The sequence below is a fragment of the Gastrolobium bilobum genome, unplaced genomic scaffold, assembly GCF_033153095.1.
Source record: "Gastrolobium bilobum isolate Gb01-03AN ecotype WA unplaced genomic scaffold, APGP_CSIRO_Gbil_v1 utg32454, whole genome shotgun sequence".
Lineage (NCBI taxonomy): Eukaryota > Viridiplantae > Streptophyta > Magnoliopsida > Fabales > Fabaceae > Gastrolobium > Gastrolobium bilobum.
Genome location: NW_026899996.1, coordinates 33,074 through 60,790, shown reverse-complemented (window position 1 = coordinate 60,790; position 27,717 = coordinate 33,074). Strand labels below are relative to the sequence as shown.

General features: G+C 31.4%; 2 protein-coding genes and 1 pseudogene across 2 annotated transcripts; 2 read left to right on the top strand and 1 right to left on the bottom strand.

Moving 5' to 3' along the window:
- The first annotated feature begins 12,942 nt into the window (after positions 1-12,942).
- Positions 12,943-14,768, top strand: LOC133294799 (bidirectional sugar transporter SWEET14-like). Its single transcript, XM_061493550.1, has 6 exons — positions 12,943-13,078; positions 13,237-13,273; positions 13,414-13,624; positions 13,753-13,917; positions 14,048-14,167; positions 14,294-14,768. The coding sequence occupies exons 1-6, from the start codon at positions 13,036-13,038 to the stop codon at positions 14,516-14,518; spliced, it is 801 nt and encodes a 266-aa protein (XP_061349534.1). The 5' UTR covers positions 12,943-13,035; the 3' UTR covers positions 14,519-14,768.
- Positions 14,769-14,894: 126 nt separating this feature from the next.
- Positions 14,895-15,924, bottom strand: LOC133294795 (DNA-directed RNA polymerase subunit alpha-like; annotated as a pseudogene).
- A 9,319-nt stretch (positions 15,925-25,243) lies between these two features.
- Positions 25,244-27,035, top strand: LOC133294794 (bidirectional sugar transporter SWEET13-like). Its single transcript, XM_061493546.1, has 6 exons — positions 25,244-25,383; positions 25,481-25,517; positions 25,617-25,830; positions 25,946-26,107; positions 26,214-26,333; positions 26,420-27,035. The coding sequence occupies exons 1-6, from the start codon at positions 25,338-25,340 to the stop codon at positions 26,603-26,605; spliced, it is 765 nt and encodes a 254-aa protein (XP_061349530.1). The 5' UTR covers positions 25,244-25,337; the 3' UTR covers positions 26,606-27,035.
- Positions 27,036-27,717: the final 682 nt, after the last annotated feature.

Genomic DNA, 27,717 nt, shown 5'->3' with positions numbered 1-27,717 from the left:
AAGCTTTTTTAATAAGTAGGCCATAAGCCAATTTTGTCAAGCCTGGCCTATTTAATTTTTTAAAATTAAATAAAATACAATATTTATTTTAGGGTATATGATATACATTATAGAGCTGGGGTATTATGTTGACTCTTTCTTGTTTGTCATTTTTTATGAATTATGAGAAGTACTAGTGCATGCATAAATAGAACTTTGCTTAGTATATTTTTATAGTTATTTTTTTTGCTATTGTAAAATTTTTAATGCTCACTAGTGAAATTTACATCTCGTGTAGAAAAGTGCAACAATTTATGAACACGTTAATGACTTGTAATCTCAAGCGAATATTTTAAAAAAATTTAATTTTTTTTTTAAAATTTTTAAAAATATTTCACTAAGGAGGCCTACAAGACCTGTAGGCCATATAAGACTCTCTATTTTTTAAAAATAAGTCAGGCTTGGCCTATAAATAAAACCTTTAGTAGACCAATAGGCTAGATAGACTGAATATTTTTTTACGTAGGCTTAAGTCAGGAAGCTCAAAGCCTAGCCCAGCCTGCCCCATTTACACCCCTAGATGCGGTCTAACATTCGACTTTAAGCCACCGCTAATGGGAGAATATCTACCGATGCATTGAGTTTTCGGTACATCTTCCACTCACAATGTGACATGTGTTGTACTTTTTGTCAAATCACTCTCTCACCTGATTTTAAAATAAATTATTTATTAATGATTTGACAAAAATAAGACACATGTCACATTGTGAGTGGTAGATACACAAAAAATTCAGTACATCTCGTAGCAGTGAAGAAGTTTTCCGCTAATGGATATAACGAGAAGAGTATCATTAAAACTCCTGCCTATTTGAGTGATTACCTACTACGTTGATTCACATCAGGATAGTTTAGGCATATTTAGTTTGGGAAAAGTGTGTATAATTTTGAAGGATGTAAAGTTGTGTCATTTTAAGAGAGAGAAAGAGATAGATAAAGGAGGAGAGAGAGTTGACAAAAAAAATAAAGTTGTGGGTCCCACCTCTTTGTGAGAGTGAAATGATGTAAGTTGTGTAATTTAAAAGTATAGACACTTTTCCTATTTAGTTTATTTAAACATTTCAATTCTAGCATTTAAATTATTTGCGCTATCTATATTTCTCAATATCTTAGCATAATTATCTTATTATACTATTTGAATTCAATAGCTTGGGGATACATAACAGAATATACATGAATATTTTTTCCGCTAAACCTCCTTCCTTCTCCCTCTTCTTCCACTTTCTTCCCTTATCCCTTTTATTCTTCTTAATGAGTCCTTAAATTTCCTATTATATTGGTGCTTTCAACGAGCCATGGCTGACAACACATGATTATGCAAAATCACACAACAACTTCAAGACTGCAAAATCACTGCCAACTGACCACTACTAATTCATCAATCTGGAGGTCATTGTTCACCGCCGTCTTGAATCTTTTGAACTAGCTCAAAATCAGCGCTTTGAGGAAATACAAGCATAGTTTAATGTATTATTGATCCCTGCTCAACAATATGCAGGGTCAAACCCCTTTTACCTCAAATGATCTTAATGTGGATTTTTTTTTTTTTTTTTTTTGGTACATTAATGTGGATTTTTTAGATAATGCCCCAATGTACTGTTGGAATTCTTATAAAATTCAAATGTTATGAATAAGAAGTTGGGCAAGAAGAGATATGTCTTTTGACTTTTAAACAGACATAACTATTCACGGGTGAACATATATGATTTTTGACTACCGAACAAGCATGACTCTTCACTGCCAATAAGCACCATTCATCGTGATCAGTCATGGTTTATTAATATGGAAGGAAATCAGAAAAAGTACGAACTTTTCTGATTTCTCTCCCATAGTGAAATTCCTTCAAAAAATATTTTGTATTCATTTGCATTTATTCTGTGTGATTGATCAGCGTTCGTTGTGTCCGCCGCCGGTGTTGTTTCTTTCTATAATGCCATCGTCGAAACAAAGGTAACCCGTTCTATCCTAATGTCCACGAACCTTAAGCGCACCGTTGAGAGTGTAAAATTGCCTTAAGGACACAGTGTCTAACAATGGGCTCGGATTTTCCTTTGTTGCATTTAACATGTTTTCGTATGGTATGATTTAACTTGTGTTATTGCATGTTCCAATTTCTTGTGTGAATTTCATGGAACTGTGAATATTGTCGAATTGATTTCTCTAACACATATTAACCCTTCTCAATGATTTTGTCATCATTTTTACTAACAATCTTAAGACAATATTGTCCTCTCTATGGTGCGCAAGATTCATGAATAATTATCTTCCAAGATAGAACAAATTACCTCTATTTTTTCTACAAAAAAAAATAAAAAAAATAACCTCTATTTTTGTGACGACACTTTCACATAAAATAGCCTCATTGAACTCTACATATGTCTGACCAATCGAACTAGAGTAATAAAATGTAAATGCAAAGAAAAAAAAAACTCTTTTTAAAATTATGATTGTCTATCTATTTATAGAAAACATAGAGTTATGATTGAAAAGACATTCATTCAAAGATAAAGCAACACATTTATTCGGCGATGAAATGACATATCTTTTCAATTCAAATTTCTTATTCGTAAAAAGAATCAATTCGAATAATCCCCCACATGAATAAGACATTAAACTATCGAGACCATATATACCAATATTTATGACATCACAGGAATTATTTCCCATAATTAATAATATAACAATCAATTCAAGCCATAAATATTTCTCATTTTTCATACTTGTCATTTCTGTTACACAAACAGAAATCAAATCCAATTTAATTTACATAAAATTAAACCAAACAAATCAATCTAATGATTGATATCAAATTACCAAAAATTATGATAACAATACCCAATAAAAGAAATTACTAATGATTATTTATAATATTGCAATTTCCAAGGTTGTTAATTAAAATCGCATTTCAACTCGTAGAATCGTACGATACTGCTAGTTTTACTCTATGATCGATTTAACTCACTTCTAGGATTGCAACCAGCTGAGATAGCAGCGTCAAATCACAAAAATGGTTCGATCCAACCATGCCGGATGATTAAAAAATAATACAAGAGAATCTTTACGAACAAGCTCAAAGAAGAAGAGAACAGACAAGCTCAAAGAAGAAAAAGAAGATAACTACTGCAACATTGTACGCTTGCTTGCCATCACGCTCGGGGATTCAATTTGGAATGTCATACCAAGATGGCGGCACAAGAACTTTGCTGGTGAGTTGGTGGGTGACAAAAAAGGCTAAGGTTTTTTGACATGGCCAAATTAAGCCCAAATAAAAAAGTCCAATTGGATTTTATCTTGTTACATTTTGTTACCACTTACCAGAGACAGATTGTTTACATGTTTATACAAAATTTTAAACAGATGAGAGAACATAGTAACATACTATCACATACATAATATATTAATTAAATATAAAAGATATAATGTAAAATAAAAATAACAGGAATGAGTATTAAAGAGTTTTAGTTAATTAAATATTTCTCATACTTAAAATATAAAATATAATAAGGTTAACCCATATTTTTAGAAAAAAAACACTTTTAAAAATTTACGTGATTTTAATACTTAATATGCACAGGTACAATTTTACGATTCATGTCGATATTGCGATTTACAATCTTTTTATTTCCTTTCGATCTTAGGTAAAATTTTGATCTTAACAATATTGACAATTTCAAAATTCTAGTTTTCAAGAAGCAGAACAAATTTCTAAATTTATAATCACAAAATAAGATTAATAATACAAATCATCAACACATTGTTGATTTAATATAAGTAATGTGATCTTGAATTTTAATGACAGGGGAATAAAATAAGTTAAAATTGTCAAGTCACACAAATCAAGAAGAAACCACTTAATAACTTTGAAAAATGCAATACAATGTTACATATACGTAAATTCAAGAATGGTAAATATGAAAGATTGAAGGAAACACAAATTAAATATAATTTGAAGTTTTGAAGCACGAAAACCGGAAACAAAAGATGTGTGTATTAAAAGGTATACCCAGTAACGGTACACATTCAATTCATGAGTGAAGAAAAACATATTATGGTTCTACACGTTGTAGGTACAAGACGTAACTTTTATACAAGACGCAATTGAATTTTTGGGTAAGCACGATTGAATATTATAATTCTATAATATAGATACTAGACACAAACATAAACACAATAATGGAGACACTCCTTGCCCTTTCGATCACTGCCTGACTATTACAGTATATGCACACTTCAAGCATTGGTTTCGACTAGTTCAGAATTTTTTCAAGGAAGTTACACAACCACTCAGCTATACCACCGACTCTATCCAAGGCAATAAATTTTACTTCATGATCAACCTTGTATTACATGTTTGCTTGGTGATTTTCAAGACATAACACCCCCACCAGTGGCGAAGCCACTTGTATGTCAGCTGGTGCCTTGGCACCATCTAAACTGGTATAAATTTTCTTCAAAAGTTATGGTACAGCCTTAATACTGGTTGAATTTTTAAAAATAATATAACATTGGCACTGATTGAATTTTACGTGGTGGGTCTTTTGGCACTGACTGAGTTTTTCTTCTAACTCCGCTACTGAACCCACCAAGTGTATACACATATCCACTTGTGGATTTGGTATTAATAGAGTCGGTGATATAATTTGCTTCAAATTCAGCAAGATACTTTGAGAAATGCAAAGCATGGTCTTGCTGTATTAACACGTATATCTGAGACCTCGGACTTATACATAAGGAATTAATATGCACTACAATTGAGTGCATATCCAATGAACATGCAGTCCACTGTCTTCGATTCGATCTTAACTCTTTTTGGTTTCGAAATCGCAACTTTTGCCAAACACCCCCGCACTTTAAGATAATTCAAGGTAGGCTTTCTTCCTTTCCACATTTCATAGGAGATATTCTTTGTTTTCTTGTGAGATACTCTATTGATTATATAACCACGGAGACTAGGTAATCCTAATTCTAATCCTTATGATATCCTAGGTAGTTTCATATTTAATTTGCTATATGTGATATTGATTTTTTTTAGTAACTTTATAGGTTAATTATATGGATATAGTTGGGAACTTTATGGTTTAAAATTTTAACCCTAGAAAATAATAGAATTAATTATTTTTGGGAATAATCTTAATGGTAATAAGTGGAGATAATGGATTATATATAGTATAAATTTTACCTTTGATAAAATGAGGGAAAATTGATTATGTGCAATAAAAATCTTATTGAATAATTGTGTAAATTATGATTTTGATACCCTGTAATTAATGAATAATGGATATGATGATTGGATTATGTTAATGATGATTGGATTGTGTATAATAGATAATTGATATGATGATTGAATTTGGGCTTTACCTTTAATAGATGTTGGATATTTAAATTATGATATTCTTGAATAATTTGGAAAATTATGATACCCTTGAGCAACTGATATAGAAAATATAGAAAAAATTTCAATTATGAGAATTGTGATAAGATTAAATTTTATTGATTGTGTGTGATTGTAATACAATAATGGTGGGAAGATAGCTTTTGGGATAATACCTCCTGAAAGTGATGAACACAATCTTTGGGCTTTATGTCTTTAATGTTACGTGATGTGAAAACGATATTATCATCCCAAAGTGATATATGGTAACAGGGTTTCTCGAGTTACTAGTAGCAACTTTGAGAAGAGGTGTGCACACTAGTATTTGATATTTTGATGATGGCCAATTTTTATTATACGTGGCTAGTAATAGGGTTTCTCGGGTCACGGGGTAGACTGACAACAAGGTTTCTCAGGTCTATCATGGTTCTCTTCCAACTAAATTCACTAAATGGACTGAATGAATTAAATTAAATTAGATAAATCATGGAAATGACCTATTTTGATTATGTTTTGATTTATGATTATATTTATGGTATTTTGGATTGAGATTACCAGTTTTTGCTAATTGTTTGTATTTGTTTTTGTGTGTTGCAATAATCCTCCGGAGAAGCAGATTTTCAGTGAAACAAGTTCTGAAGATTGGGGCTAATCGTGAGGTAACGTCAAACATTTCTAACTAATTCAAAATTTTACAATTTTTATGTTTTGGATTTAATAAATGTTCAAGATGTATAATTTAGAGTTAAACCTCATATTCATACATTTACATTTGAAATCTTAATATTTATGAGTGTAATAAATTTAGCCTTGTATTTATCCATGTTAAAGGTGCGGCGGTAACATTTCCCAAAATTGGATTTAGATTGATTTTTGTCGTAGTTTTATGGTCTTAACAATTGATTGCAAATGGTTCTTGGCAATATATTATCGGGAAGGATATTGTGGCAACTAAGTTGTGTTATTGCCAAGTAACTACCAATCAATTTCACCGTTAGATCGATTATGTTGATCCAACGGTTGTATTTATTTCCATCTTTGTATGGTCATGATTTCCCATATTTAAAGTGAAAGCATTAAATATGGAAAATCATGACTATACAAAGGTGAAAATAAATATAAAAGATTAAATTTGGGAAATCATGACCATACAAAGATGGAAATAAATATAACCGTTGGATCAATATAATCGATCTAACGGTAAGATTGATTGGTAGTCACTTGATAGTAACACAACTTGGTTGTCACAATATCCTTCCCCATATATTATTATAAGAATATTTTTAAAATTATTAGAAATTTAGGATGTTACAATACCACCACACGATCTGATTTCCTAGTTATACATGTATATGCGTGTAACCAGGTGTGTGTTTTACATTGCCATTGATTCTAATTAACTCGTTTAATGTAGAATAATTAATGTATTAAAAGAGATAGTTAATTGCCTTAACCTTCTACCAAACTAGCCAGTCCAGTTTAGGCCTCAAGTCTAATGAAATATTCCAATCAACAATTCGTAACGACCTCAAGACTCATTAAAAAAGGAAGCTAGCTAACTCCAATCAACAACATTAACATGTATATAACAAAACCCCTGATCATTATTATTCTCCCTCTGGTGTCTTCTTGTCAATTTTAGCAATAATGAATACTAGTGCTGTGTATAGTGCTAGTACTCATTGAGTGGCAATTTGGGATTGGGAGGCATGTTCCTAACTCCTTGAATAATTAGCAATTTAGCGGAGTACAGCAGTTTATTTGCCATTAATAGATATTCTTTAATTAGCAGCAAGGTATTGGTCTATAGTACAGATGTACCCTGAGCTTAGCTAGGAAACATTGTATTATGGCAGCGATGAAAGATTTATTGACCCCAGAAAAATTGGCACCACATTTGTGTGGCCCAGGTGACTTCCAATTATTCACAGGGACAAGGATTTAAAGGGTTACGTTTAATCATGTTGGGCACTTCATGAATGGATGAAATGAAGGATCTATCCTAAAATCAGGAATTTAATTCCATGAAAAGCATTTCCACGGTTGATATTGAGAAGAGCTAGCTTCATGCGAAGCGTGTCTGGTGGATATGGGTCCATCCTCCAGTCATTAAATGTAGAAACAGATAGAACTGAAAGCATGAAATATAATAGGATTTACACTACCTTACCTTCGAATGAATTTTAGAAATAGGTAATTTCGTGGCATTGTATTTTTTCAAAATATATACCAATATTTATGTATATTGTCTGACCTTAAAATTTTGCGACCTCGTGCCCATAGTTATTAAAAATAAAAATTTGGGATATCGCGTGTATCATTTACCGTTTGGGGTATGGATGTTTAATATGGTTAAGATAGAAAATCTCTATTATACTACTTGCCAAAAAGAAAATCTCTATGATAGTAATCAATATCTACCACCGAACTCAAAGTTATGTGCGTATTTAAATCCTTTGTGCTTTCTTTTTCAGGCTAACATCACGAGATCTTTGACGTGATTTTTTCTTAGAAGAACAATTTTTTCATTCTAAGATCATATTTACCATTGGGCCTTTTGGAGGGGGAAAAAAGCATACAAGAATTTCCCCTTCAACACAAGTTCAAGATAAGACAATCTTAATAATAATAATAATAAAAAATCTAATCTAAAGTGAAGGACTTTTTTTAATTAATGACACAACAATTTTCTATGGGGTTAGAGTAAGGTTAAATTATTATGTAAGTCTTTATAATGTTTAAATAAGTTCTTGTATTTTTAAGGTATATAACTTGAGTCTTTATAATTTAAAAATATAACTTGATCTTTATTATTAGAGCGCCGTTGTTGTGCTTTAATAATAGGTAGAATTCAAGGATTTAATTAATTTAAAAAAAAATTATAATTATAATTTATAGTTTAAAAAAGTGTTAACTGGATATCTATATATATACCAGTATTCTAACAATAGGGATTGAATTAAAAACTTCTAAAATTTTAGGATTCAATCATAAACTTTTAAAATACAAAGACATCTTCAATCATAGTAAAAAAGAAGAAGTAAAATACAGGCACTTATAGATTAATTTAACTTCAAAAGAAAGAAAAAAACTCTTGTATAGTATTATAATAAATGGACAGATATCCCAAAATAATTTAGCAATTCATTCAGTATTCAGATTCACAAGAGTGTGAACTGATGAAGGGTCGCACTCGCATTCTTTCAAAGCACATGAAATTATTAGCTAGCACTAGGAATACTGCATTTGTCAATTTTCATTTAAATCAACTCGTCGCATCCTAAGTTCCTAACTCTTTGAGTAAATTCCAGGTGTCCTACGTAGTTTTTAGCCATTTGAGCCACACAATAGGAAACCCGACCCAGAAATCTTGCTATTTAGATATACACATAAAAAAAAATAATCAATCAATCAAATGCGGCGAGTGATGGAAATTTGGTAAGAAACCAACTATATATGCAATTCGATCCACATATAATAGACACCCGTAAAATTTAAATTTAAATAAAGAATTTGGTCGCGTAGTGTGCCACTTAGAAAATTTTGGACCATGCAACTCTTCTCTCTTTTTCTTTTGGGTTTCTTTAGTGCCATGTCACCCGAATTATGGAGAACTCGGTGACGTCAAGAATCAAAATTTCCATATGAATTAGAACAGATGCAAGGCACTAAACGATAAAAGCAATCACCCCCAAATCATAATCACCAAAAAACTTATTTTGACGCCTCGTTCTTGTCCTTTTTTGTGTGCCTCTATGGGCAGCCAAAATCAAACCCTATAGAACGCATTTAACATTTACATACCGATTACTAATTACACGCTGAAGCCAGAGCCATTGTCAATCGAGTTGTTTTGCCATTACCTGTCACAAGTAATTCATTTGATATTAAGCATGTATATAAAGTTGTGAAATTAGGAAATTAATATTTTCATGTTTAATATAGTCCTTGTCATGAAAAAAAAATCTTTCATTGATTCATTAACAAATCGATAATTATAGTAAGCTTATGAAACATAATAGAAGAATTGATTATTTTAACTGTTGATTCTTGATCTACAGATTAATAAATGAATAATGGTTGAAATTTTTCACAAAATATAATCACATATATTTTCATGAAATTTACATATAAAAGCACCAATTTTTAAAAAATACTTTTATACATGTCAATATTTTCTTTTGTTAAACCAATAATCGCCTCGAGTCTTTGAGCTAGCCACCAACATAAATTCCCATATATGGTCTTACCAAAAATAAAAATCAAACATATATTACAGTGACCATACAAATGAGAAAAAATAATAATCACACGTGCATGTAAAACAGCGCTAATCACTTGATCCTTGTTGACCTTCAAAAATATCTGTCCTAATTTTGATGTAAGTCATTAATTAAGTCATTGAAAAATGGTGAAACGCAATTAATGCTAATCATGGGAGATACCCTAAGGTAATAAATATTTAAACATTCATATTAAGTTTGATATATGGCGCAGAAACAGAAAGAAATGGAATATATTATTTTGCTTTATTCTTCTAAATTTCATCTCTTTTAATTAAATTAAAATATACCATATCTTGTTTTATTTTATTTTAAAATACATCTAATATAAAATAAAATTAATATATTCTATTTCTTTTTGGATTTAATATTTCTCATGTTACAGTAAATAATTTTATTTTTTGCACACATAAAAGTATGTGAGTTTCATGTGGAACCATTTGAGGAGAAGGGAAAGAAAAAAAATGAACCTCACATATTTTCTTTTGAGTGTGTAGTAGATAAAATTATTTCCAACATGAGAAATTTATTTCTTAAAAACAATACATAAGATGTTATCATTTCTCGTCATGCCCCGTATTTATATTTTAAATCTCTGAACTTACCACGGAGAAGTCCAATTATACGTAATAAAGGTTGTGGTCACTCATCAGTCATCACAATTCACGAACCCCATATAAAAATGTTTTCTCCTTCTCTCTCATTGGACTTTTCTTTTGTTATTTTTAAAAAATAATAATAAAAGCACAAATAAAGTTACATGTATATGTTTAGCCCCTTATATGAGTTCAATAATATTCGAACGGAACTAATTAAATTGATAGAAAACGGTAAGTTTTAAACTCTTTCACCGCACATGAAGTTTACCTTATTCTTAACGGAGTGTGTGCTCACAATTTAAAACATTTATTAAAAGAGTTTAAAACATTTAATTCTAGTTAAAAATAATTTTGAAGTGAAGTAATTTATATATAAAACATTTATTAAAATATATTTATAGTAAAACTTAATATAAAATTTTCAATCTAGCTAACGTAAAAGTCATATTTTAATTTTATACAACTAAACATGATTTGCTTCTTTTACAAAATCACTTTTTCTATTTGTAAATTAATAAATGGGTCTGATCTCTAGGTTTTTCCAATCACACGCCCTTTTTACCGCCTAACCAAGCAGCTGCAAAATTATATAAAGCAATTAATTTCACCTTTTAATGTTATGAAACCGGTAGATACCAATAAGAGTCATGAAATCAGAGGGTGACATTTGTGTTAATCACGAGGAGGACTTTGAATCTAACTGTTCACGTGTGATAGTCAAAAGCAATAATGAGATATATAGCGCAACAACACACTGAGGTTCGATCTACCCGTAAATTATTTCACATTGCAAAACAATAATTATTTAATTTCATTAAAAAATTGAAAAACATCAATTATTTTTTTATAACTTTATTCTTATCTTTCAATATCTCTATTAAATAAAATGAGACAGTATTAATAAATTAAGAGAGCAACATATTCAAATTAAATTAAGTTTTGTTAAAATATTTTTTTTGTTCTAATTAAATTTTTGTACAAAATTTTGAGTGACAATTATTTTAAAACAAAAGAAAACACTTATCTCTAATGTGACAGTGCATGAACTCACCCCATGTAACACTTGTCCTGTTATAGTCTACAGCTCATGAAAATTTGGTGACCAATAATGGGGGTGATTCAGCCGAAGGTAACCGGCGGCGGAAAACTTGAGAGCAGGGTGAAAGTGAGCTGAGTTGACTTGGTCCGATAGCATAGTATGAGTCTGTTGGTTTGGCCTGACCTGATCCATTTATAGAATAACCAATTGATTGGTCTGGTCTATTAGTCTGCTAATTTTTAATTTTCAAGTAGAACCATGAACCAACTTCACAAAATACTCAAATTCTGTTGTTAAAATAAAAATCGTAATTTCAACGTCTCAATAGAACCATGAATCACAACAACAACTTATCACAATCTACATTTAAGTCACTTTTAAAAGAAAAATGCTCAAACTAAATAACATATATTTCATCATATCCAACAAATCAATCCATACTATGTAAATTAAAATAACTTTATAATTCCAAAAACACATTATGATACTTGTAGTAGACAAAAACTTCTCGTCATTTTCTCTCCCCTGCAAATACAATTCCAATGTTACATAAGTTGGCAAATAATTTGGAAATGTAGAAAACAACAAATAAGATTAAAGAATAAAAAGAAAATAAGATTAAGAAACAAAATCCTTTTTATACCTTTTGTTTTTTTTCAAGCCATACTTATTACGTTCCAATCTCCACCACATATTAAAGCTTGGATGGTATTTTCAGCCAAGCTAGAATGATAAGTATCAATAACTCTTCCTCCAATATTAAATGTTGATTCTGATGCTACAGTAGAGATTGGTACAGATTTTATGCCCCTTCCAAAAGTGATATTCGTGGATATTGAAACTAGGTCCTTCTACCACCTATTTAGCTCACATGCACCAACTGAGCTATCACTATTTTGTACTACTATGAATAATATTATTTTATTTTATTTAAAACAAATAATATGATATAGGCTGGCCTATAGGCTTATAGGCCTGACATGTAAAAATAAATAAATCTATGACCTACTTCCTAAATAGGCTTTTTTAAAAATTCGAGCTTGTTTTATTTGTCTATATATAGTTGACCAAGCCTAACCTGATATAAGCTAGGCCGTAGGCCTTTATAGGCCCGCCAGATCCAATTTCACTCGTACTTGAGAGGATGCCTAAGAAATGATTCGAAAGAGGAAGAGGAGCTAATAATGGAGACGTTATGAGATATAAAATTATTCATGTATTTTAACTCACTAACATAAGCTTGTGAAATAATTGATTTATTTGGAAAGAGTCATGTGAGCAGGGTGGGAACGTTTGGAATTGGGAAAGGAAAAGGAGAAGGCATTTTTCTACACGTAACATGCAAATAAGTGACGGGGTGGCCCGAGTATTAATTAAAGAACTACATCACACCAACACGGTACAATAATGCGTTGAGTTGGCACTCAATGTTAGATACATGGCTTTTGTGGACCCCAGAATGCAACATCTTGGATATTAATCATCATCGATTCACAGTTTCACAACGTCTATGCAATAGCATAGCTTTGACTATATCTCAATGCATGAAAAAAAATCCCCTGCCCTATATATAAAGGATCTCCATATTCTGATTTCATTCGTGGCAGAGTGTGACACAGAGATTAAACTTAGAGCTAGCTTCCCTTCAAATCTTCCTTCTATTCTCTCCTTTCAATCAAGGGAATATTTCTCGGATATTCCAAAACCATGGCTCACGACACTCCTTTGATTTTCGCTGTTGGCATTCTAGGTAACTACACACAGAAAGCTCATTCGCATTCTCTTCTTTTACAACATTTCCATTACTAATTTTCTATCTCTGTCTTCCTTCTCGAGAGAACTAACTAATTAAGGTTCCAGACATTAACTAATATAATTTTCTTCCTTAATTTCTTGTGAATGTTGTAGGTAACATTGTCTCCTTCATTTGCTTTCTAGCACCAGTGTAAGTATCCTTACTTCTTCCTTAATTTAATCCACTTGTTCATTTCTATATTTTTGTGATGCTTAACAAGGATTAATATTCACAAAGCAATTTTACTAATATCAAAATCTAAATCTAAACACATGCATGCATATTTGCAGGTCGACGTTTTATCGAGTTTGTAAGAAGAAAACAACCGAAGGGTTCCAATCAGTTCCATATGTGGCTGCACTCTTCAGTGCTATGCTTTGGATTTTTTATGCCTATATAAAGAAGGGTGAAATACTAATTATCACCATCAATTCATTCGGTTGTTTGATAGAGACAATTTACCTTGTCATCTATATGACTTATTGCTCCAAGAATGCTAGGGTGCGTATATATATGTAAATACATCTTTAAGCAGGGTATATATATATTAATTGAATGTAGCATTCAATGTGTCTCTGTCATTAATTATATATGATTAACATTATTTGAGACTATGATTGGACTTGCAGATCTTCACATTGAAGCTGATTTTCTTGTTCAACTTGGGGGGAATTTTCTTGGTTGTTCTTCTAACCCACGTTCTAGCAAAAGAACGAACAGCCCGTGTCGAGCTTCTTGGATGGATTTGTGTAGTACTTTCTACCAGTGTTTTTGCAGCACCTTTAAGCATTATTGTGAGTATATAATTATAAGATTAATTATTACTTGACACAATTAGCTGAATACCTCTTGTCATCTGTTATAGGTTGATATATACTCACCATTAATCACCATGCATGCATGGTTAATCCTGTTCCATTTCAGAGAGTGGTTATTCGCACCAAAAGTGTAGAGTTCATGCCTTTTACTCTTTCATTTCTCCTCACAGTAAGTGCAATTACGTGGATGGCATACGGTATTCTTCTGAGAGATATCTTTGTTACAGTAAGTACTCCATGACAAATGACAAATCATTTTGATTCTGGGACATGCTATTTTGATTGGTTTTTATGTCTATATGGATCGATAAATAATAATATATAATTTTCCTTTTTCCTTTTTTCTGGACAGCTTCCAAACATAGTGGGTATTGCGTTTGGAACAATTCAAATGGTGCTCTATGCAATATATAGAAAAAACAAGCCCGTAAGCGATCAGAAGCTGCCAGAACAGAAAAGAGATATTAATGATGAAAACGTCAATACAACAGTGACTAATGTGAATCAGGAAGTGATTCCTCAACCCGTTGATATCGAGATTGGAGAAAAGCAAGTTCAGCAACCTGAGAAGCAGTAGGACCAAGTTGCTAATGCTTGTGACCAGACAGAGCACAACAACAGAACATGGGAAGACATTCAGCTACAACAAGAACAAAAGGAGAGTCAAAAAGTTTAACGAAAAGCTACTACACATAATTATTGTTCCTATTTTATGTAATTTCTGTTCTCTTTAATTCCTGTTGTTGAGCATCCAAATATTGGTAAAGCAATTGTCCCCAAATGTTATTCCAAGCAGCTATCGCAAGCCAGTGAAGCCACCATTAAGTTTGCACTTAGTTATGATAAAAGATTTTAGATTTTCGGTCTATTATTTAATTATTATTTTTAAATATATTATAATTGTTAAATGTGCCAAAATCAATAACTAAGATAAAGATAAAGGCTTCTTAATCTTATCCAATAGTATAACTTCCGTCTTGAAAGTTTTTAAATGTTTTTATACGATATCCACGATTCCTATCAATTTTTAATCCAATATACAAATGGATTGGTTCTGTTATATTAGCTATATGTTATGTATTATCAACGAGTTCTACAGAAAGTGGTAAAATGATGTCTTGAGCAGTTACATATCCAGCACCCTTGAAACAAATAGACGCGTCCCGAGTTCCATACAGATGACTTTTCAATACAATTTCTTTCAAATTCATTAAAATGTCATGTACTGATTCTTGAATACTCGCTATGGTAGAATATTCATGTGGTATCTTTTCAGATTTTGCACTTGTGATACACGTCCCCTCTATTTCTCCGAGCAAAACTCTTCACATTGCAATGCCTATTGTATCGGCTTGGTCTTTCATAAGTGGAGAAAGAATAAAACGTCCATAATAAAGACACTTACTATCTACTCTTGATTCAACACGCTTCCACTGTAGTGTCCGAGTAGATACTTTTACTTTCTCTCAAACCATAGTAATATATTTTCTTATCATCAACCCTTTAAAAAAAAATTTCTCTTGAATTTGAAATCTCTTCGATTTTTATTTTTAGTTTTACACACGTCTTTTTTTTTTTTTTTTTTTGAGATCTACATCCATTATGTGGCATAGGGGTTACATTCCGTATAAAATTTAAGACTATACCACTTCTACGAATAGCTCTTAATGCCGCATCTCTTCCGAGATCGGGACCTTTTATCATGACTTCTGCTCGTTGCATATCTTGATCCGCTACTATTCTAATAGCATTTCCTGCTGCAATTTGAGCTGCAAATGGCATTCCCCTCCGTGTACCTTTGAATCCACAAGTACCGGCGGAGGACCAATAAATCACCTGACCCCGATCATCTGTAACAGTCACAATGGTATTGTTTAAACTAGCTTGAACATGAATAACTTCCTTTGGTATTTTACGAGCATGCTTACACGAACCAATACGTCCATTTTTACACGAACCAATTTTTGGTATAGGTTTAGCCATATTTTTTATGATTTCATATTGAAATTATACTATTTTTTCTTTAATCTAAATTTATTTTATCTATGCATCTGGTTTTTAAAAATAAAAAGTTTTTTTTTGTGGAAATATTATCCTTGTCTTTGTTTATGTCTCGGATTTTAACAAATTACTATAATGTGTCCCCGCCTGCGGATCAATCGACATTTTTCACAAATTTTACGAGCAGAGGCCCTTATTTTCATATTTATCATTCCTTTACTTAATCGCAAATCTATTTATTGGAAGAAAATAAGGTTTATTTATTACATTTTTCCATTTTGAATTTCGAATTGTACCCCCCTCCTTAAAAAAATGAATAGAAGGTTCTCGTATAATTCGTATGTCAAAAAAATTACCATATATAACATAAAATTTCTCCGCCGATTCTTTCTAATCGAGCCTCTTGATCTGTCATTATACCCATAGAAGTAGAAAGGATTACAATCCCGATCCCTCCTAAAATTCTATGAATTCGTTGATAATTCAAATAGATTCGTAGACTGGGTGTACTGATTCGTTTTAAATTTAAAATAGTTTTATATGACCCTTTCCTATTTCTTCTATATTGTAGAGTTAAAACTAAAAAATATTTGTTGCTTTCCCTATGTTTTCTGACGTTTTCAACAAACCCCCCTAAAAGTATTTTCATAGTGTTTTCGGTAATGTTAGTAAATGGTATTTGAACCATTCCTTTTTTATTCATGTCAGCGTTTTGTATAGAGGTTATTATGTCTGCGATGATATCCTTGCCCATGATAAATGAAAATTATGGTTGCCCTTGACTTTTCATATAATCAACATGTTTTTTTCTCTATGTTTTTTCTTATTCCTTTTTTTATTTGGTTTTTATGAAATATTAAATGATATTAATATAGATATATATATCTATCATGGTCTCATTTTTTATAATACTTCGGGTTCTAGTGAAACTGTTTTAGTGAAATTTAACTGTCTCAATTCGTGGGTGATTGCACAAAAAATTCGAGTTCCTTTGGGATTTCCCTCTTGGTCAATAACAACCGCAACATTATCATCGTAGTGTATTATATATCATACCGTTACTGTGTTTGAGTTCTTTACAAGTATGTACAATTACAGCTCTGATCACTTCTGATCTTTCTAAGGACGTATTTGGTATTGCTTCCTTTACTACAGCACCAACAATATCACCAATAGAAGCATATCGTCTATTACTAGTTCCTATAATTCGAATACACATCAATTCACGGGCTCCACTATCATCCACTACATTCAAACGAGTTTGGGGTTGAATCATATAATTTTTTGGTTTGTTCTTTCCAGTTCAAAGGTTGAAGTGACAAAAATATTTTGTGTTAAAAAAAACCCTACAATTCCAATTTTTTTGTTTATAACCTTATCTAAAGTGACTGTAGAAATATTTTTTCCACATATATATATATGCAGGATCCTTTGATACTAAATCTTAATCGTTGATTTCGGTGAATCGAACAGTTATAATTTATTGTGGGCAAAAAAAATTAAAATATTACTATTTTAATAAATAATTACGAATACATAGTTGTTTCGAAACTATCTACGGATCTATTGCACTCATTCACGTCCAAATTAGGCGTGACTATTCATGCCTAAATTAGGCGTGACACCCAAGGCATTCACGCCTAATTTAGGCGTGAATCATCTGGTCTTGACACATGGCAAAAAAAGTCAACTTACGAACCATAAAACTTTGGAAAGCCATAACTTTTGACTCGGGTATCCAAATGAGGTAATTCTTTTTTTGATTCCACATAACTTTTTGAGATCTAAGCAATGACATATCATTTGATATATTTTATCTCTCACAAACACAATTCAATTTTGCAATAATTGTATTATATAGTGTATTACCAACAAAATTTTTAAAAATTATTATTAATAAGAAAAATGAATAAGTTGCCATTTTGAACTTAATTACGAATATATTGCACTCATTCAAGCCTAATAATGGTACTATAACATTAAATTCAAAATTTAAAATTCAAATAACCTCCAATAAGTTGATTGCATTTTGTATTTAATAGGAGTTGATTGTGTTTTGTATTTAATAGGAGCTGATTACGTTATAATTTTATGAGTTGGTTACAGATTGTCGCCAATTCAAATAAATTTGCTGGAGGTTTTTTGAATTTTGAATTTAATGTTATAGGAGTTGATTGCATTTTGTATTTAATAGGAACTGATTGCGTTTTGTATTTAATACAGTGTTTTAAAACCCCACCCCACCTCCCGGGTTGACCCGGGTCAACCCTGACCCCTCCCCTCTGAGGGTTGGGGTCACAAGTTGGACCCTATATGCACATCGACCCCTCCGACCCCCAAAACCTGACCGAGTTTCAGTGACTCCCGGGTCAGAGGGGTCAAAGGGGAGTCATTGCATGTTTTTTTTTTTAAAAGAAAATTCCATGAAACAACGTCGTTTTATTAAAAAATAAAAATAAAAATGCTTGCAAACCTAAATCTAATCGTTCTCTTCTCTCCAAACGATCTAGACTTGTGATATCTTGATAATTTGGTATCATTAGAATATGAATTCTGTACTTTGGTATCTTGATACTTTAATTAGGTTGTGTAATATTGACTTGCGGTTATAATTTGTGAATTATGTTAAGGATATTTTGAATCTTTGATGATTGGTGATTTGCTTTTTAATATTTTCATATAGGATATATATATTTATATTTTTTTAATATATAAAATCGAGTCAGCGTAGTGACTCCGTGACCCCCCGGTTGAACCCGTTACTCCTGACCCCTGACCTCGGCCGGGTCAATGACCGGGCCGGGTTTTTAAACACTGATTTAATAGGAAATTTGGTGTCATCTTATTTATAGATGAGTTAATCCACTTTGATACCATCTTTATAGTATCATTGTTGCAAATTTGAATTGTGTTTGTGAGAGATAAAATATATCAAATGAGATGTCATTGTGTAGATCTCGAAAAGTTATGTGGAATCAAAAAAAGAATTACCTCATTCGGATACCCGAGTCAAAAGTTATGACTTTTTAAAGTTTTACGGTTAAACTATTAATTTTTGTGTCACGTGTCAACACCAGACGAGTCACGCCTAATTTAGGCGTGAATGCCTTGGGAGTCACGCCTAACTTGGGCGTGAATAGTCACGCCTAATTTGGGCGTGAATGACTACAATAAATTCGAAAATAGTATCTAAATTGCAACCTATTCGTAATTATTTATTAAAATAGTAATATTTTAATTTTTTTGTGTGTCACACTTATTAATTAATTCTCATCTAATTGACAGAAATCAACGGTTAGGATTTGGTGTCAAATGATCTTATATATATATATATATATATATATATATATATATATATATATATATATATATATATATATATATGGGGAAAATATTTATCCTTTTAAAGGATATAAACTTATGTCATTTTAGATCTTAACCATTGATTTCTGTTAATCAACGGTTATAATTTATTAGGTCAAACTTAATGGGCCAAACTTATTATTAATTAATTAATAATTTTGATCCAATAAATTATAACCGATGATGGATGAAAATCAACAGTTAGGATCTAAAATGACACAAGGTTATATCCTTTAAAAGGACAAATATTTTTCCATATATATATAATTTACTTTTTATTTATTTAAACACATTTTTAATAAGAATACTAAAAGAATAAATTTATTAAATTTTCAATTTGAGTCTAATCAAGCTTGAGCTATCTGTGATTTAAAAATGAACCGAGTTGGATTTAAGAAGGTGGAACTAGAAGGAGATGCTTCTGAAGTATTCTCTTTGCTTGCTGATTGCAATGCAGCTTGTCAGCCTTGTATAGTGGCTAAGATACAAGCACTCATCAGTCAGAATTGAGAGGTAACGCTTTCTCATATTCCAAGAGAAGCTAATTCATGTGCAGATCGGTTAGCCAAGTCTGCTCTTCACAAAGATACTGGATTCTGGAGTCATAGAGTTATGCCGTTTCACCTTGCTCAATTATTTGATCATGATCTTCAGAGAATTTCCTCTTGTAGGGTATAGACCCTGGATAGTTGTTTTTATTTTTGGTTGTTTGTTTGTTTTTGTTTGGGGCTTCGCCCCTTAATGTTATAAAAAAATAAATAAAATGAACCCAGTTTTAAGTTTAGAAAATAATTAAACTTACTTTCTTAATTAATGATCTTATTCTTGATCTGAAAGGTTAAGTGGGTGTTTGAAAGACCTTTTTTCAAAAGAAAAAGTCTCTTATAGCAACTTTGGAAAAAGTAGAATTAAAAAAAAAAAACATCATTTTAACATTTTATCTCAATTTCAATTTCAAAACAAAGCATCATTTTAACATTTTATCTTTGAAAAATGTTAAAATGATGCTTTGAAAAAGTCTCTTATAGAAACTTTGAAAAAAAGTATAATTAAAAAAAAGTTAAAATGGTGCTTTGTTTTGAAATTAAGATTTCTTGCTTCTGAAAAAAAAATGAAAAGTGAAATAATTTTTTTAAAATTCATTTTTGCCCCAACCACTTGACCCGCTAACTTTACATACCTATTAAAAATTATTTATTAATTTAACATTCAAATATTTTTTTATTTATAAGTATTTCTTTTGCATTCCATTCAGACGTAAAATACTTATAACTTTTTTAAATAAAAAACCTTTCTAAAAATATCAAGTCATAAATTTTTTTGTTTTTTTAAAGCCCATCCAAATAGGTTTTAACATGTTATCAAAAAAAAAAAAAAATAGGTTTTAACATAGGCCAACTCAACTTAGCTCAACCCTTACATGAAAGAGAGAAGTTATTATCAATTTAGAAAGACATATTTTAAATAAATTGAAGATATAAATAAAATAATGCTATATCTCAGTAATTTTTTATAACTTTTTAATTACTTAAAATAATAGATAATAAATTTTAAAATAAGATTTTTTGAAACTTAAGATGTATAAAATATATTTGCTTTAAATAATTTACAAACTTACATAGAAGTTGTAGATTTTTCTTTTACCTTTTACTAAAATCACATAAATCCAATGAGTACAATTCAAGGTGGTGCACAAACTTGCCATACGGGTGTTGAAGTGTGCAGATTGCACACCTAAGCCCTCAAAGCGCCAAAATATGGCTGCCAAGTGCCTTGTCATTCAAATTGCATGGCTACACAACCAAAATATTAAAAAATTCTTTTGTTTGCATGCATAGGCATGTATATAATGCATGCCTAAGTATGCAAGATGAGCGCTAGCTTGAGCTCCGGGCTCATTAAAACAAGGCCTGTTTACTAAAGACCCGGGGGATTTATTGTTCCCCTATAAATAAGATTTGTTATCTAAGGTTAAGGATAGCTGGATTGCAAAATTACTCCCTGAAAAGCTTGAGAGAAGGGTAACTCTTACTTTGGTATTATAAACAACAAAACAAGTTTTTGTCACTAACGCAATCGCCGCCTTGTGCTTTTTGTTAAAAAAATCAAACCTAAAAAATATTGAAATACATTCATGTGGTTTGGGTTTGAATGGTTCGTGGAAAACAAACCTCATGAAGAGAGATGGTTTCTAGCTACCATGATCGAGCTGTGGGGTAACTCACAATCTTCATCACAAAATATTTTATTATTCATTCAAACCAAAACTCTTAAATTTTATACCTTAATTTCTAAATTTGGGGAATAGATGGAGATTTGTATATGATTTCAATTAAATTCAAGACTAAAATTTTACTTTCATTTCTATTGACCATAGTTTTAATTTTATTTCAAATTGAACACGCGAAATCTCCATGTAAATCCAAAGTCCAATCCAATAGGCCATCCTTTAAGACCCATATAATTAAGGGGTCATTCCCCTACACACTTAAAGTGAAACTTTTAGAATCTCATTCTATAGGATTTCACTCCATGCACTAGCACAACTCACACCTCATATTTATGTGAGTGTGCTTGCCTCATACATAGTAGAGCTCATTATAACTAAACAATTACGACTCATTATTGATGAATTTTCTCCATCTATAAACATCCCTTCAATTATTGAAGATGCACCTTCTACACATTATTTAGAGATGTTGTTACTCTGCACAAATACACTCAATGCCATTGTACCCTTATACAGATTTCTCCTTTGCTCTCAGGGCCTCACGTGAGATCACATCCGCGGTAATTCTCCATAGAGCCTTTGGTATCTATCATTACCTCTTAGATCATTTTTATATTGAAACAAATTTAATCTCACTTCATTAACAGTTCAGATGAATTGGATTTAAAGAATTAGTATTAAAATTAAAAAAATATTTAGAATGTAAATAAATTAAATAATTGAAACCAAACTAAAACTTTGTTAAAACGTTATAGACGTACAAATTTAGGCATTTTTTCAATTATATATATATATATATATATATATATATATATATATATATATATATAAATGGGTCAGGATCATTTTACATCAGTATAAATTATACTCTCAAAATTGACCGTTGATCCTGTTTACATCTAAGGGTTCAAAATTTTTAGTAATGTGAGTCATTGGATACAAGTAGATCAATGGTCAAGATTGAGTGTAAGACTTCTAACTCTTATACCAGTGTAAGAATATCCTACCCCTATATATATATATATATATATACTATTAAATGTAGTTATATACATACTTACGTATATATTGTATACTATCACAAATCCAACCCTAACTAAATCTTAAAAATTTCCTTTTTAATAGTTGATTGCACAACGTGATTTTAGTAACATTAGTTACAAGAAAAATTACTGCTGGGACTTGCTAGAAAAGATTGTATCTTGGCAAACGTGATACATTTTTTTTAACATAACAAGATGCTCAGATTTATGTGATGTCAAAATTAAAGCAGATGTGTCTAGGTCATTCATGTCACCATCAAAATAATTAAAATAACTTATTTATTCTTCTAATTTCTTGGACGAATCTGTAGTTGTGCTTGTGTGCGTGTTACTCGATATGAATTTTAATACTTCAAGACCGTAACAAGATATGAATTTTTTGGACAAATCAGTATTTGTGTGCGTCTTTAATCCAATCCATTGGTTGCAAAAAAAATTCTACAATCTCTTAGATCATCAATGATCATAATATTAAAGTTAAACGTGTTTTTGTCTTCACCTTTTTCGTCCGTTAAAACTGCATGTTTTGATAATTATACGGGTTTGATTGTCATTTTAAATGACATAAGTTATGTCATTTTAGAAGATAGATAGACACAGAAAAACAAAAATCACGGGAGATAGAAAGTATGTGGTTTTTTTTTAATTTAAAATTCAAATTTTCTGTGTCTGTATCTCTCTTAAAATGACATAACTTTCTGTCATTTAAAATGACTAACACTTTTCCCTAATTATACATGTTGTAATAAAAATGTGTCCTACCACAGGATATTTACATTCAATTAAATCTCATGTAGGCGCCACCGGTCACCGGATACTCACTCGCTTTTCCCATGATTCATATCCAAAGTAGTGGGAATATGGGTCCAGGCCAGGGTATACTCATATTCACCCTTTGCAATGGCAATATACATTACACAAAAGGCGCGTAGCCTTTTTCTATTAAAACAATAATGGGTTCATGCACTCGAACATAATATCAATATATGATATGGCTTTTTCAATATTATTGGTTCTTCAAAAATTAAGCTGACGTAATTTGTGAGCTGTATCATCACGAATTTTAATTTGTTTTTGTTTTGAAAAAAATTAAAGAAACCCTTATCAGTACATTACTGTTCAACATACACGGAAAAAAATCATCATTATCTTTATCTTCTTTTAAACTTTTATGTTTTTGGGGTCTAACACAGGTCACCGAGCTTTTCCTGCTAACACTTTAATATGTAATTTCAATCCAAAATCTTAAGGCGTTAGGTAGTGACTTTTTTAATGCTTTTATTTTATTTTCTAACATACTTCTATTTCCAAATCTGCGTAGAATCTAACACCAACTTGAAGTCTCGTTGAATTATTGAATTTTTTTATCTGATTTTCATCTATGTCGTACGGTTGGCGCTTGTCCTTACATGCTTTGTTGGATAACTAAGACAACTAAGAAAACACAAAACATAGAATATACTTTTATTTTATCTCAACCCTAAATCACATAGCTTTATATTCCTAGCTTTCTGCGAAGGTGGAGGAGAATATATATATAAATGTTGATATGGATAAGGGATTTGAGCTGTTTGTCAATATGTGTACTTTTTCTTTATTATGGAAATACAATACCTATATGCGAAATATTCACGCGTGTATTGCATGAGGCTAAATGTAACAAACTTCACACGGTGACATTCACTATCTAGCTGAACCCTAAAATTGAGAAGGAGTAGTGTGCATTGCGGCTGATACCTAGGTCATCAAGCAAAGGCCTTTCTTGTTTAAGTAAGAGCATATTCTCCATCATCAAACTGACCTTATTTTGTCCACCGTTCATTCCTCCTTTGTGCCAAAGGAGATGATATCTGAACCGTCAAATGTGATTGTACATTAAAAAGATACCCTATAGCTAGTTAGCTATAGTGCTATTCCGAATTTTACGATAGGAGGAGTATCTCTAAAACTTCTATGGAATCCTGCAAAAAAAAAAAATATGAATGGAAGCAAGTGGGTTCAGTCTCCATATAGTGTAGACTTTCTTCCAGTGCATTACAGTGCACAATGACAAATTTAGCTGTGTATCTAGTTTGAACTTAATTTGGTTCTAGTTGGGTCTTGGAAGTTTTTGAAAATTAAAACCCTTTTATGAAAAAGAAACTCAAAAGAAAGAAAAAACGAATATCTACAACGAAGGTGGCGTGCGGGACCGGGACCCCGGGACCAGGCCAATTATAGGATGTGTGCTATATGTAAAAGAGTTCCTTTTAAAACAAGTTAATGAATAAATGTAGTTGGAATTTTAGTGTCTTTGATTTCTTAGTTATTTCTTGTAGTTTTAGTTATCAAATTACTGTATCAAACAGTGCATGTATATATTGATTAATAATTAATCTATTTGAAGTAACATGTCATTAAGAAGCAAAGGAAATTGGACGGAGCAAGCATATCAAACATTGGAATAATTGGAAGATGGAAGTTACATCATTCTCTGCATTTGAAACTTTTTGGTGGCTGGCTGCCCAATTATCAAAAGGAAAAAAGAAACACGTTTATTAATAATATCGACATAAAGAGTAGTGCAAATTCATTTGCCTGTCGCTAACCATAGCTCACCTTCTTCCTTTTCGTGCACTATAAATAGGTTTGCATTCTTGCATATCTGACTCGTCCAATTTAGAGAGATATTTGAGATAGCTTGAACTGAGAGTTTGTCTTTGTCTGTGACAGAAATTTAGAGAGAGCATTTTCTCGGAGAGTACTATTATATTCAAGAGATGACAATGAACCGCGAGTCTTGGGCTTTTGTCTTCGGCCTTATAGGTAGATACTATGTCCATAGTTGATCATTTTTAATTCTTTCAGTACTAGCGACAATTTGTTCACAAGTGATGATGGATTTTTCTTTTTGTTTTAATAGGCAACATCATCTCCTTCATGGTGTTCCTTTCTCCATTGTAAGCGATCTCTTTCCTCTACCATACTCCTATGTGTAGGCTTTCTATAGTGTTATCCGTTGAAGCAATTTCGTTAACTACTTGAATATTTGCGTGCAGACCAACCTTTTACCAAATCTACAAGAAGAAAACTGCTGCTGGGTTTCAATCACTTCCTTATGTTGTTGCACTTTTCAGTGCAATGCTTTGGATTTACTATGCATTCGTCAAAAGGGAATCTGCACTACTTCTCATCACCATTAACACGTTTGGGATTGTTATAGAATCAATTTATCTTGCAATATTTCTCTTTTACTCCACAAAGAAGGACAGGGTATTTATCCTATAACCCCACGTTCATAATATTTTCCTTTTAACTTTTTTAACTAAAATTAAAACTTTTTTAATTATTATAATAACAACTTTTTTGGGGTTGGGATTATATATAGCTTTCTACCATCAAGCTGCTTCTCTTGCTGAATGTGTTTGGATTTGGAGCCATGCTTCTATCAACTCTTTACCTTTCAAAAGGAGCAAAGCGTCTTGCTATTATAGGATGGATTGCCCTTGTTTTCAACATAGGTGTATTTGCTGCGCCTCTCTTCATTATGGTAAGGTTTTCATAACGGTGTAAAACCTAATCTTATTATCAATCTTTTGCAATTTTTTTTTATACATGAGTCAGTGAAATTAATTTTTTATGATTAATATATGCAGAGTAAAGTCATAAAGACGAGGAGTGTGGAATACATGCCGTTTAATTTGTCCCTCTTTTTAACCATCAATGCTGTCATGTGGTTCTTCTATGGCCTTTTCCTCAAGGATTATTACATTGCTGTAAGATAAAACATTGATTCTTTTCTTCTTTTGGTAATTTGATTAAAAAAAAGATTAATTAATATTTGTATTTGGATGATATGCAGCTGCCAAATACGCTTGGGTTTCTGTTCGGCATAGTGCAGATGGTACTGTATTTGATTTACCGAAACGCCACGCCAGTGGTTGAAAAGGACCAAGCGAAGGTTCAAGAACTGAATGGCCATACAATAGATGTTGTGAAGATGGGTTCTATGGTCCCTTCTGACCCCAATTATGCAGCTAAAGTCTGATTTCCCCAATGAGAAAAATATGAATGTCGAAAAAAAAAGGGATCGATGATTTAAAAAAAAAAAGGAAAAGAAAAAAAAAAAAAAAACCTAAACGTACTTTACTGAGTAGGGTCACCTCTCATATCATGGAATATGCAAGAACAGTGCTACGTAGTCGCTGGTATAAGTGTTTGGTTTTATTAAATGCAAAGGTGTGGTTTAAATTTGTCTGTACGGATAGCTGTAATTGTCAAGCAGTCACATATATATAAGCAAAGACATAAACAACCTTAGCCTCTCTCGTTCGTCGGCCATATCACTCCCATGTTGTACTACTACTACTCCGTTACACGTAGTATATTCTCTTCTCAAAGTGTATCCCTCATTTCAATTCACTTTTCCTTGTATACGTAATCAATGTTCAAGTAATGAGAATTAATTATTTTAGTAATTTTGCTGCTGTCTTCGTCTATTGAGCGCACTTTTATTTAAATTTCCGATTTAATCATCATTATCCCTTTGTCAAATTCTATTTGTGATGAATTAATTCAACTCAAAAATTAAGTGAAGGCATTTTTAATAGTTTTATATATTTTTAACATGTCTCTTATACAAGAGCATACTGAACTTGAATGGTAGACAATGCATAGGTAAAATTATTTCTGCAGTCACTTTATGAACAGTATATGGTTATGATTTTTCACATTTAATACTTTCATACTTTGTATGGTTATGATTCGTCGCATTTAATATTTTTAAGTATATATATGGCAAGTATTTGATTGTTGCACATACAGCAGCTGCAGAAATGTAAATCCTATATATATAGGGCTTATCGTTTCTCAAGCTGTTTGAGATAATTTTATCTCCGTCAAGTAAATTATAACCGTATAAAGATGGATCAATGGTGATAAAGAAAGAGAGAGAAAAAGGAAATCATAAGCATTCAAAGGTGAATCAATTAATATAAGGAAATAAATAAATAAAAGGACGTAATTTTGGGGTAGCCGGAGATAAACTTATCTCAGGCTGCTTGAGAAATATTTTTTCCATATATATATATATATATATATATATATGTATATGCCAAGAAACTCCACAAAATTTAATTATTTATTAATTAAATTGGGACG